Consider the following 12310-nt stretch of genomic DNA (forward strand, 5'->3'; position numbering starts at 1 on the left):
AAGATGCTGGTAAGCCACAAGGCACATGGCAAGGTATAGATTTATAGAAATGGATTAATTTAAGATGTAAGAACTAGATAGCTAGAAGCCTGAGCCATTAGGCCAAACAGTTTAAATAATATAAACGTCAGTATGTTTATTTTATAAGTGGGCTGTCGGACTGCCGGAGCTTGACGGAACCCGTAGAGAAAACTCTCCAGCTACATTAGTATTCATTAGTAAATCACTCTGGTCATTCCTTCAGACCATGTGTAGTCCCCATTCTTACCAGCTACTACACTTGTAGTTGCAGACATCATTTACCATTGCATAAACTGTAATACCTTCTTAATAAATCTGTGTTTGTCCTTGACCCTCTCTTAGCCTGTTCAGTACTAACTTTAAAAGTCAAAGAGCTGAGCATTTACACAAGGTTATTTTAGTATACCCCCAGACAGAGCAGAGAAGTCACAGAATTTATAGGAACAGGTTTCTTGGCTCATTTAATATCTCGTGGGCAACAGATATTGGAACATGTGACAGAAAACAAAACAAACAACAAAAGAAAGCTCGTGTCTGTCTTTGGTCCCAAGTTCCTAACAGCTAGCTTCCTGCACTATTTAGGGCAAGTCCTTACCACAGCCTCCTTACCTGTCCCACATAATTCCTGACTCAAGACTTTTACTCCTAATGTTCCATTAGGAACAATTTCCCCCAGATGTCTACATGTTTTCATCGCTTCCTAAATATGCTTCATCTATGCAAACAGCCTCCCCCACCCCCACTTTTGATTCACTATTTAGTACCTACTGGGTATTTCTTCTTGCCTCCTTTTGCTTGAACACAGGGGACCTCATTTTCTTTACTACTGTATGTTCAGTTCTTAGAACAGCGACAGAGCAGTCACCCACCAATACATATTTTTACATGCTGCAATAAAAAGTAGCTGCTCTTGGCTGTGAGGCTGGGGTTGTCTCTGGAAGAGGACTTTCATTACTTTTGAGAGCCTCAGTATTAGGTAGAGACCTCGCTGACCAGGTTTCTGTTCCCGCTAACTGAGGCCTTGCCCAGGTTCCACAGGATCGCTTGTCATTGGTTGAACTCTCCAAGTCCGTCCTGCCATCCAATAATAGTGATGTCTGGAGGCCAGGGCACCTGCAAATCAGCTCTAGGGCACAGAGATGCCGAGACCTCCGGTTGCCTAGAAGGGCCATAGGGACGGAGGGGCGGGTCGGCTGGACGACTCAGCCCCGGGGTACAGAGATGCGGAGACCTCCCAGTGCCTAGAAGGGCCGCAGGCGCAAGGAAGGGGAGCAAATCACAGCTGCAGTTCACAGGCTTTGTTCCGAGGACTGTGTGTGGTTCGGTGAGGGATCCGCGGCAGCCAGCTGAACACCGGGCTCCAGGAGCGAGGTGCATGCTGCCTCCCTAGGTCCTGGGGGTGCCTGCCTTTGTCCAGCATCTCCTCTGCATGTTGGAAGAGTGACGGGACCCGCCAAGGCTGTCCGGGTTCAGGTCGCTCCAGGACTACCTAACCACGGACAAACCCAGCTGTGTCACCAGTGAGGACACTGGGGTCGGGAGAAGTGGGTAAGCTTGCTCAAGGATATTCATTCATTTATGTTTGCACTCAGCAAACACCGTCCATCGCTTACGAGTTTGCTGGGCTGCGGCGGATATAGTGTGTCCAAGGCAGGTAGTCTGAAAGGGAAGATAGGAGCAAGCTTAGAGGCAGACCCTGCCCTGCGCATCAAAAGGGAAACAGCATATTATTCCGAGGCCTAACAAAATTAAGAAATGAATTATCAGGAAAACATATAGCATCCATTTAAGGTTTCATGTTTAATATTTATTATTGTTATTGTTACTATTGTATCATTTGAAATAGGGTCTCACTATATAACCCTGGCTGACTTGAAATTTGCTCTGTAGTCCAGGTTGGCCTTGAACTCACACAGATCCTCCTGCCTCTGCTTCTCGAGTGCTGGGATTAAAAGTATATGTGGCCACCATGCCCAGCTACTAGTCTTTTTTTTTATTATTATTAATATTATTATTGTGTAATGTGTGTGTGTAGGTGCCAACACTCATATCACAGCCTAGTGTGAGGATCAGAGGACGTCTCTCCATCCACTGTGGGAAGTGATTGAACTAAGTCATATTTAGGTATGTGAACTTAGGTCACCTGCTAAGCCAAGGTATCATCCCTCTTCTAGTCAGTCTCTCTTCTTAAATTATTTTGTTAGTTGTGTGTGTGTGTGTGTGTGTGTGTGTGTGCTTGGCGAGCACTTTCACACACTGACCCACCTCACCAGCCTGTAAGCTTGGCTCTCTCTCTTTAAGATCTGTTTGTGTGTGTGTATGATGTGGGGGTGGCAAATGTAAGTGCAGGTGCCTACAAAGTCTAGAAGAAGGTTGGAGTTCAGGTAGTTGTGAGCCACCTGATGTGAACTTGGGTCTTCTGGAAGAACAGTATGAACTCTGAACCACTGAGCTATCTCTGCAGGCCTCTGCCCTAGTCTCCTTAAAGAGACTTAACAGCCAATTACTCGCCTTCTTCCATCTCAGGGGAATTCTCAGTTGGAGTGCATTTTGCAAGTAAAGAATATGGAGAGTCTTAGGTATCCACAGAACAGGTGAAAAGGAGTAGATTTGATGTTTTAGAATAAGGATTTCTTTCAGACGTAGAAGGCTTGATCTAGAGCAAGTCATTCAGTCTCTGGGAACCTCATTTCTTCATCTTTCAAATGAGGATGATGGTGCTATTGTTTAGTTCTACAGGCCAGGAAGTTAACAAAAGATGGACACTACCTTGAGTGAACACTTAGAGTTGAGGTCTCAGAGAACTCTTTTTTTTTTTTTTTTTTTTTTTTTTTTTTTTTTTGGTTTTTCGAGACAGGGTTCCTCTGTGTAGTTTTGGTACCTGTCCTGGATCTCACTTTATAGACCAGGCTGGCCTCGAACTCGCAGAGATCCACTTGCCTCTGCCTCCTGAGTGCTGGGATTAAAGGCGTGTGTCACCACCGCCTGGCCTGAGAACTCTTTCATTGTGTTTGTTTACAGCGATTCAGAGCCTGTCAAGAACTTCTGCACTTAACCCGAGGAAGCAATCAGGCAGAATTTCTGCTGGGCAGATCCTTTGGATTGAAGCTACTGTGCACGATGAGGAGGGTGAGTTACTCTCTTCTCTCCCAAATAAGCCATAGCCACTCAGTCTGTGGCGTTAGTCTGGGGACAGGAATCTTGCCTACCAGAAAAAAATGGGGATCAGGATTGAAAGGAATTCTTTCCTTTCTCCTCCCTTCAATTCTTCCCCCTTAATTTTTTTTCTGTTTTGAGATAAAGCCTCAGATACCCCAGGCCACCCTCAAAATTGCTATGTAGCCAAGACTGGCCTTGAACTCTGATCCTCCTGCCTCCACCCCCCAAGTGCTGGGATTATATACTTACACCACTATGTCTAGCAGACAGGGAGACTTTTGAGGATATTATCAGGTAAGAGAAAACACAGAAACGAGAGGGGGGAACCTCTGGACCTTGAGGGATAGAGTTTGGGTGATGGGAAAGAATATGAAGGAACTCAGACTTGGGTGCCATGGGACTTAAATTTGAATCCTAGTGCTCTTTGAGGTCCAGTTTCCCTATCTGTCCATTTGGATATAAGTCTCAGAGCTAGATGTGGTAGTCCCACCACACGAAATGTGGAGCAGTTTCCAGGATTCAAGATTACTGGGAGTTCGAGGTCCTCCTCGGCTACCTAGTAAGACCCTATCTGAAAACAAACAAAAGCGGAAAATGTCTGGTATGCTAGTGTGTCCCTTCCCACTCTCAACGTTCTACAGTCTGTGAGCAGCGTGACTGGTCAGTGTCTTAGGGGATGTGGATGGTTATGCTGAGATATAGTTGTTAGTACACAAATACATTGTCATATTTATTTAGAATATGGAGTCTTTTAAAAATTATTGCTGCCTGGCATGGTGGTGCATGCTTTTAATCCCAGCACTTGGGAGGCTGTGATGATATTTTATTTGTATGTTAATAAAGTTTGCCTGGAGATCAGAGGAAATAGCAAGCCATTTTAAGTAAACACAAAAGTCAGGCAGTGGTAGCACAAGCCTTTAATCCGATCACTTGGCAGGCAGGGTCTCTGTGTGTTCAAGGCCATACTAGGGAACGGAGCCAAGCGTGATGACACCTGCCTTTAATCCCAGTACCAACCATAGAGACCTGGAGGTCTGTACAGACAGGCAGTGAGAAGGAAGTGAGGTAGCTGGGCTTAGAGCCAGTGAGAGGGCAGAACAGCAAAGCAATAAAGGTGCAGATAGACAGGATGTAGCTCACTTTGGAAGCTGCAGTGTGGTGAGGTAAGGTTAGCTTTTCCTATTTCCCTGATCTCTAAGCCTTTCACCCCTATATTTGGCTCCGTGTTTTTTATTTAATAAGACTGCTTAGAAATTCATCAATAGGAGGCAGAGACAGGGCAGAGACAGGCAGACCTCTGTGAGTTCCAGGCTAGTCTGGTCTACTTAAGTTTTAGGACAGCTGGAACTACATAACAGTGAGGCCTTGCATATATGTGTAATTTTATGTATTTGAATGTTCACCTGCATGTATATCTGTGCACCATGTGCATGCCTGGTGCCCATAAAGGCCAAAAGAGGGTGTCTGAGCCCCTAGAACTGGAGTTATGGCTAGTTGTGATCTGTCATGTGGGTGCTGGGAATTGAACCCAGGTCCTCTGGAAGAGCAGTCAGTACACTTAACTGCTGATCCATTTCTCCAACTCCTAGAATATGGAGTCTTAAAAGAATGAACAGGGGGAAGGATGAAGGTTGTGATGGGCAGTGGACTCACCTTGCACCATCTCCAAGTGCACTTATATTAGCTAAAATCATGACCGTGCTCACCTCAGCCCTGAAGATAGCATTTGCTGAGCTCTCTAGTGACAGGTAGTGTATGCCACTGACAGGCAGGTGTATGAACCCTGTTCTCTAGGGCTGTAGAGCTTCAAGTGTGCGTGTGGAGGAAGAGGAGAGCGCACACGCCAGCAGTTGTATTGCAAGGTGACCTATCATTTATATTTCACTTTTGTTATTTTTTTGAAGCACAAAAAGTTTTATGTAGTCATATGTCTTTTTTTTTTTTTCCTGTTATGATGTCAGCCTTTGTCACAGTAAGGCCTCTGTTTCTGAGGTCAGGTAGACCCTTGGTTTTTTGGTTTGTTTTCAGTTTAAACATTTCCTTCATTTGTCTCTTGAGTTTTTAATTAATAAATTAATTAATTTTTAAAATATTTATTATTCCTAATCACACTGTAGTTAATGATCAACAACCTTATGACCATTGCTCAAAGGCACCAGACAAGTAGATGACTGGTGAGTCAAGGTTATAGCATCCTTGGGAAAAGCCTAGCCTTTTCATATTTTTCAATGCTTGCCTGAGCTTGCGCTCTGGGGACTATTTGTCTAGATAGCCTTAGTGCCCTACTGACCCCACAGCCTTATCCTTCTCTCCTCTGGCTTCTCCAGTCCTATCTTCAGAATGCCTGGGAATGCTAAGACATCTTGAGGCAACTTCCCATCCAATCAAGCACAGGGTAGCAATAGTGAGATTTCCTTCTGGTTAAATCCTCAAAGTAGCTCTATAGTCCAACTTTTATTAATTAAAGGATATAGGGTGCAAGATCATATCTTCTGTATGTTTAACTATTCAACAGTCAGTCTCAAAGGGAGCACAGTGAGAGGAAATTAGTGCATTAGATTTGAGCTGTGCTAAGATTGCTTACATGTGCAGAGTTTTGTGTCCAGTAGATTGGAAAAGTCCTGTTTATTCCTGATACATGGTTTTGTGTCTCAGTCCCTCTTGATGGTGCAGTTCCCTACTCTCTTTACATCTTTGGGACTTTACAGTTATACCGTGCACGGTCCTGGCAGAGGTCTTGTTATTCTTACACCTTTTCCCTCAATTTAGCCTTTCAAGTTTATACAGTAGTAGATTTCATTTTCAGAATGATTAACATGCTGAAAACCAGACACCCGAAATTAGCACAGAAAGCTGACTCCAGCTCATGTAAGCCCTGCAGGCGATGCTGGGTATGACTTAGCATCAGAATGGTGTGACCCAGGCAGCTCAAATACAGAGATGTGGGCTGGGCCTGGTGCCCAGACCTTGAGAAAAAGATGAAACCTTAGTCATACCCTAAAACAATCTTGGTTGCTATTCTGTACTTCTGAGTGTTGGCTATAGGCCAGCCACCGCATCACTGTTAAGTACGAAGTTACTAAGTTCAGCAAGAGCAGCTAACTGAAACAAGGGACCTTACCGTATACCTTTTTTCGGGACCAGACTCTGCTTACCTTGCCTCCCGGTTATTTTGCTCCTATTTAGAGTTGAGCGAGAAGAAAGTAGAGTGGATTTTATACTGTTCTTTGCATGTTCTGAGACTAGACCTGCTGTGTTCTTCTTCACTGTCTTTAACTTTTATTGCCCTTTGCCTAACTTCACTTTTCTCATCATTTTGAACAGTTCTCTGCCTTTGAACACTTGCCCTTCTACACGAGACCCTGTGATCTACTACATCTTGTTTTCGTTGAATAATTCTTACCCTGTTGCTGACAAACTGGGACCTGTACACTTTCTCTTTCTCCTGTCGGATGGTGAAATAAACTGAGGAGGTATTGATTCTAAAGCGTCATTCCTGAAAAATCAGAATCACATTTTACCTTGGGGAATTCCACATAAGTGTTGCCACAGAAGTAAAAGATTAAAAGGAAAAGATGAGACTAGAAGAGCTACTGGAATGCCCCCAGCGTGAGAAGATGAGGAGAAAGATGAGAAAGCTCAAACGTAAGGCATTTGAAGATAGTAAATCACCCACAGAAGGGAGTGGCCAAGAATGTGAAGATGACGGTAGTCAGTGCTGTGACTCTCCAACACACGAGAGAGGTCTTGGTGCAAAGAGACAGTATGTGTGTACTGAGTGTGGAAAAGCCTTTAGTCAGAGTGCCAACCTCACTGTGCATGAGCGAATCCACACAGGAGAGAAGCCTTATAAGTGTAAGGAATGTGGAAAAGCCTTCAGTCATAGCTCCAACCTTGTGGTCCATCGGCGAATTCACACAGGACTGAAGCCATACACATGTAGTGAGTGTGGGAAATGTTTCAGTGGTAAGTCACATCTCATCCGGCACCAGGAAATCCACAGCGGAGAGAAAACATATGAATGTAAAGAGTGTGGGAAAGCCTTTAGTCGGAGTTCAGGACTTATTTCTCATCACAGAGTTCACACTGGTGAGAAGCCCTACACTTGTATTGAGTGTGGAAAAGCATTTAGCAGGAGTTCAAACCTTACTCAACATCAGAGAATGCACAAAGGAAAAAAGATTTACAAATGTAAAGAGTGTGGGAAAACATGTGGTTCTAATACAAAGATTATGGACCATCAGAGAATTCACAGTGGAGAGAAGCCCTATGAGTGTGATGAGTGTGGAAAAGCATTCATCTTGAAGAAGGCTCTTAATGAACACCAGAGACTTCATCGTAGAGAGAAACCTTATAAATGTAATGAGTGTGGGAAAGCTTTTACTTCTAATCGAAACCTTATTGATCATCAGAGAGTTCACACTGGAGAGAAGCCTTATAAATGTAATGAATGTGGAAAAACCTTCAGACAGACTTCTCAAGTTATTCTACATTTGAGAACCCATACTAAAGAGAAACCCTATAAATGCACTGAGTGTGGGAAAGCCTATCGTTATAGCTCACAACTTATTCAACATCAAAGAAAACATAACGAAGAGAAAGAAACCTTATTGTTTGTGGGCCAGGTGTGATGGCACATGCCTTTCATCCCAGCATTTAGGAGGCAGAGACAGGGAGATCCCTGTGAGTTCTAGAACAGCTAAGGCCACACAGTGAGACCCCTGTCTTAGAAAAAAAGGAAAATTGGCTCTAAGGCTAATTGCTACTTTTCTGAAAATTAGATTTTTAGTAACATTAAATTTAATTCTGCTTCTAAGAATCCATACAGGGAAAATAATAAGTGCTAAAGTTTAGCAAAAGGGATATTCGTGCCAGCATTATATATAACTGAAAGGGAGAAAAAAACTACCATAGATTATTTCATGTGCGGGATGAAACAAATGATACATCTATTCAGAGTATACCTCTGAAGCCAGTCTGTTTTTAAAGAATTTTTAATGTGTGCCATGGGGGAAATTTTGAAGAAAATGGAAAATGAAAGAATAAAATACCCAGATAAAATATTTATGCCTAGGAAAAATGGGGAAAGTGAAGAGGGCCAGACCTAAATTTCAGCAATGGTTATCTCTGTTAATAAGTTGTAGGGGATTTCTATTTTCTCCTGTGTACTTTTCTAGACTTTCTAGATTTTTTACAATGAGAGTGTTACTTTTATATTTAAGAAAACAGTATATTTTAAATATAATGAATATGTTCTCATTTTTATTCAGTGGTGGTAGGAAAAGTGCCTATTATATAGTCTTAAAAAGCTTGGGATTCACCCTAATACTGGCACTCCACTTCTTACTAGTAAAACCAGTGCAGTTTTAAAGTAAGTGGACTCTATGATCACTGTTAGGTTAACAGAACACAGCAAAAGACATTAGTTCACCTTCTCTTTCTGCATAGTAGAATGATCATACATGATGGACAGCTACCCTTCCAGCAAATATCTAGACAATTAAGAAAAATTTTTTTTTCTTTTAATGAACTAGAGGAATTGTAGGCTCAAAAAATAGGAAGTGGAGAATTTTGTCTTCATCATGTTATTTGGGACTGAGTAGGTGAAATACAGTTAGGTTGAGAGAGCTGTGTCCTGATCCACTTGCTGAAACCCAGCTTAAATACTTTGGACAAATGACTTCACTACTCAGATTTCTGGTTTACCTCAAAGGGGTACTGTGAGGATTAAGTGAGATGATGCCAGTGATGTATGCCAAGACTGGTACATGGCAGAAACAAACAGCTCCAGTGAAAGTTACTGGAGCCATATTTCTAAACACTCCCAAAAGAAAATAACTTAAGAGATATTTAGCATTTAGCATATTTTCAGGTGTAATTAACAGGATTCCAAGTAATAATAACTTTCATCTTTAAAATGTCATTGTTTCTGAAGAGGTCATCTAGAATTAAGCAGCTCATCCTTTGTTTTTGTAACTCAGCAGTTCATCAGACTTGCAATAACTCCATACATTCTTCATCAAATTGCTTTTCTTGTTCATTATCTCATGGTTTCAAGCCACTGGCCACAGCTGCATTCTTCTTCACACAGCTTCCCCAAAGATAGGACTGAAGGAGAGGAGCAGAACATTCTTCTATAGTTTATTACTATTGAAAAAAAAAATGTTTCCCCAAAGTGGGGGGAGAATGCTGATTAATTAATGTGACAAATTTGACTGGATTCCTAACCCCTGGGGAATTGAACCTGGTGCTTCACATACTTGCCAGGCACTGTACCACTCATTTGTAACACCCTGATCTTGATGGGAAGCTTTCAGGAAGGTATTAGCCTATCTTTAGTCACTATCAAAAATTTTTATTCCTTAGTTCAAAATCCACCTAACTATATTTAGAATCTCTCCATTACTAATTCCTCCTGTATACAATAAATTCCTTAAGTCAATACTGTTTGTCTCATGCACCTATGTCCTTTCAGAAGTTACTGAGGATATGATATCTCATTTAATTCTGCCTATAATTTTGTAGGAGAATTGAATTTCCATGATGTTAGTAACTGGCTAGTCAGTAGCTGGAGCTAGGATTTGATCTCAAATTTGTCTTTGAAGTTCATGTTTTCCTAATTATACAAAGGATCTCTGCTAACTGGTGATTCCATATGTGAAAGGGAGAACAGACGCTCTCCTGGGAAGTCACCTCTATGAATCTGGACAGTTACTTGGCTGAGGTTTGACAAGGAAAATTCTCTTCTCTGAAATTTGTGGCCTGTTTTTATGCCTCATAATTTAGTTTTCAGGTTTATATGTTTCTTGCAATGAAGGAATGTGGGAGTTGTGTGTTTATTTCAAAAGGGTTTGTTTGGTTTTTTTTCTATTTTGATAAGATAGCAGCTTACATATCATTTTATGATACAATAGTCCCTCTGCATACTTACTCAAAGAGTTTTCAGGGTCCAGAGCAGAACTGCTGCATTCAGAGGCATGCAATACTGAAGAGAGTTGCTAATGCCTTCTGTATCGCTGAGCAGATTTCCTGTAGTTGGTATGTCATCATTTTTCTGTCTGTGACATAGCGCCTGAAATTACTTCAAATAGATTGTTTTTATGTAAAGACCTTGTGACATTTAAAAGTAAATGTTTCCTAGAAAGGATCGTGTGCCCTCTCATCTCTGAAGGTTTGAATACTGAACATGTTCGTGTTTTCTGCTGCAGGAAGACTGAGATTGTAGTCTCTTGAGGTGTCTGCCTTGAGCTGTAGGAGTAAATGTAGACAGCAGTCCCTACAAGGACCTGTCAGATAAATACTCTGCTGTATGAGTTGAACTGCTCACTCATTTTCCTCAAGACTTTCACCTCTCGAGTTGGACCATGCAGCCCTGATTACTCTTTCACAATAGGCTGTGAATTAGGGACAATCTGAATTTTTCTTTTCTTTTGTATTTATTTTATTATTATTGTTGTTATTATTATTATTTGCCTCATGGAACCCTGTGCATTCCCCAAGGACAGAAATTCGTGCACAGTTCTTCATTTTCTAGGTTTGGTCTTCTTCAACCCACACACCTCTCTTCTGTTATTCTCCATTTTCCATCAGAAATGAATTCTGTTGAAATAGGCATCATGAGACTGTGTATTGCTTGACTTGACTTCATCTCTAGCCTCTTGCATTGCCCAGTTTCTGTCCCTAAAGAACATGAAGAGGTGGTGGTTTAGGCCACAAATGACCTGACTGTATAGACCACTATAAGGAATAAAAGTGTATATGCTTGTCAGAGTTGAGAAGAAAGTGGGTAACAAAATATATTTTATATAGCTGTGACTAAAGGGAATCTGTAAGTCAAAGCTCAAATGTGTTCTCCCTGTGCTTAGAGATTTTTTTTTAATAGTGTGTACTGCAATTTAGATGGTGCATACTATACGTCTTAATTGGAAGAAAATTGAAACCAAAGAGCTGAGTAATTGTATGTAAACCACATGAGGCCAAGTTTTATTGCTGCTCTTCATCCTCAGTGACAAACCTCCATTCTAAAATGTTCAGTGTAAATAAAAAACAATGCTCACATTGTTAGAGTTTTTTTTTAAGTTAGCAAGCTGACTTCAATCACCACTAATATTATAAAATCAGAGTTGTAACATCCTTTTTTGCAGGAAGTAGTGATTCCTCAATAAACATCTTTTCTTATAACCTTGTCCTCTTCTTTTTGCCCCATTAAGAGTGGAAAGGAACCAGCTTGAGCCACTGTAAGGGGCCTGCTCCTCTTAGAATGAAGAAGGGATTGCTCCAATATGAAGTTGCTTTTCATAGCTCCCTGAGTAGACCTCTTAAGCCCTGAGATAAAACCATGTTTGCACTGCTCTCTCGCAGCCTTATGTGGGTAGAGGTGACTACAGTACAGGCCATGGGGCATCTTTGTGGAACAAGTGTACATCAAAATACACCCTCACCTGTAGAGTAACGATTTCCATTGTTTTTCTGGTACCCAAAAGTAAAGTATATGTAAAATGTTTTGGATTGGGAAGGTCCTCAATAACATTTCACAGAAAAAAAAAAAAAAAAAAAACCCAAAGCCAAACTATTTGGGGTCTCTCTGATCAGTAGTTTCAAGAGTTGTGACTGACACCCTGACTTCACTAACAGTCACAGCAGGTTATAAGATTGGAGGGTTGTCAGCTTCTTTGTGTTAGTTTGCAGGCAAGCTGGCATCGTTAGATCCTGATTAGCAGCACAAGCTCCATTTTGTCCCAGTCTGCCATTCTGCCCAGAGCTGCTACCAGTGATTTCCTGAGGCTAGGCTGCAGCACCCCCTCCCTCCTCTCACAGATGTAAATCTCGAGCGTTCAACCCCATTCTGATTGGTTGGCCCAGAGCCTGTCCCGACCACCAAACCACAGAACTCCCTGATAGGTTGAAGGTCCCCAACTATATTACATTATGATTGGATGGGACTCAGGAGCTGTCTGTTTGTGGGTTTTTTCCCCCCCCTTTAAAACTGGCTGCTGGGCTGGAGAGGTGGTTCAGAGGTTAAGAGCATTGTTTGCTCTTCCAAAGGTCCTGAGTTCAATTCCCAGCAACCACATGGTGGCTCACAACCATCTGTAATGATATCTGGTGCCCTCTTCTTGCCTGCAGAGAT

General features: G+C 41.9%; 1 protein-coding gene across 2 annotated transcripts; it reads left to right on the forward strand.

Moving 5' to 3' along the window:
- The first annotated feature begins 1225 nt into the window (after positions 1–1225).
- Positions 1226–11361, forward strand: Znf660 (zinc finger protein 660). Of its 2 annotated transcripts, XM_016009052.3 has the most exons (4): positions 1226–1569; positions 2057–2145; positions 3043–3150; positions 6505–10313. In XM_016009052.3, the coding sequence occupies exon 4, from the start codon at positions 6756–6758 to the stop codon at positions 7809–7811; it is 1056 nt and encodes a 351-aa protein (XP_015864538.2). In that variant the 5' UTR covers positions 1226–1569; positions 2057–2145; positions 3043–3150; positions 6505–6755; the 3' UTR covers positions 7812–10313. The 2 variants fall into 2 exon arrangements, 1 of the variants encoding a protein (XP_015864538.2); XR_013052524.1 differs by lacking the exon at positions 2057–2145 and having other exon boundaries at positions 1261–1569; positions 6505–11361.
- The last annotated feature ends 949 nt before the right edge of the window (positions 11362–12310 follow it).

The sequence above is a fragment of the Peromyscus maniculatus genome, chromosome 7 (genome assembly GCF_049852395.1).
Source record: "Peromyscus maniculatus bairdii isolate BWxNUB_F1_BW_parent chromosome 7, HU_Pman_BW_mat_3.1, whole genome shotgun sequence".
Taxonomy (NCBI): Eukaryota; Metazoa; Chordata; class Mammalia; order Rodentia; family Cricetidae; genus Peromyscus; species Peromyscus maniculatus.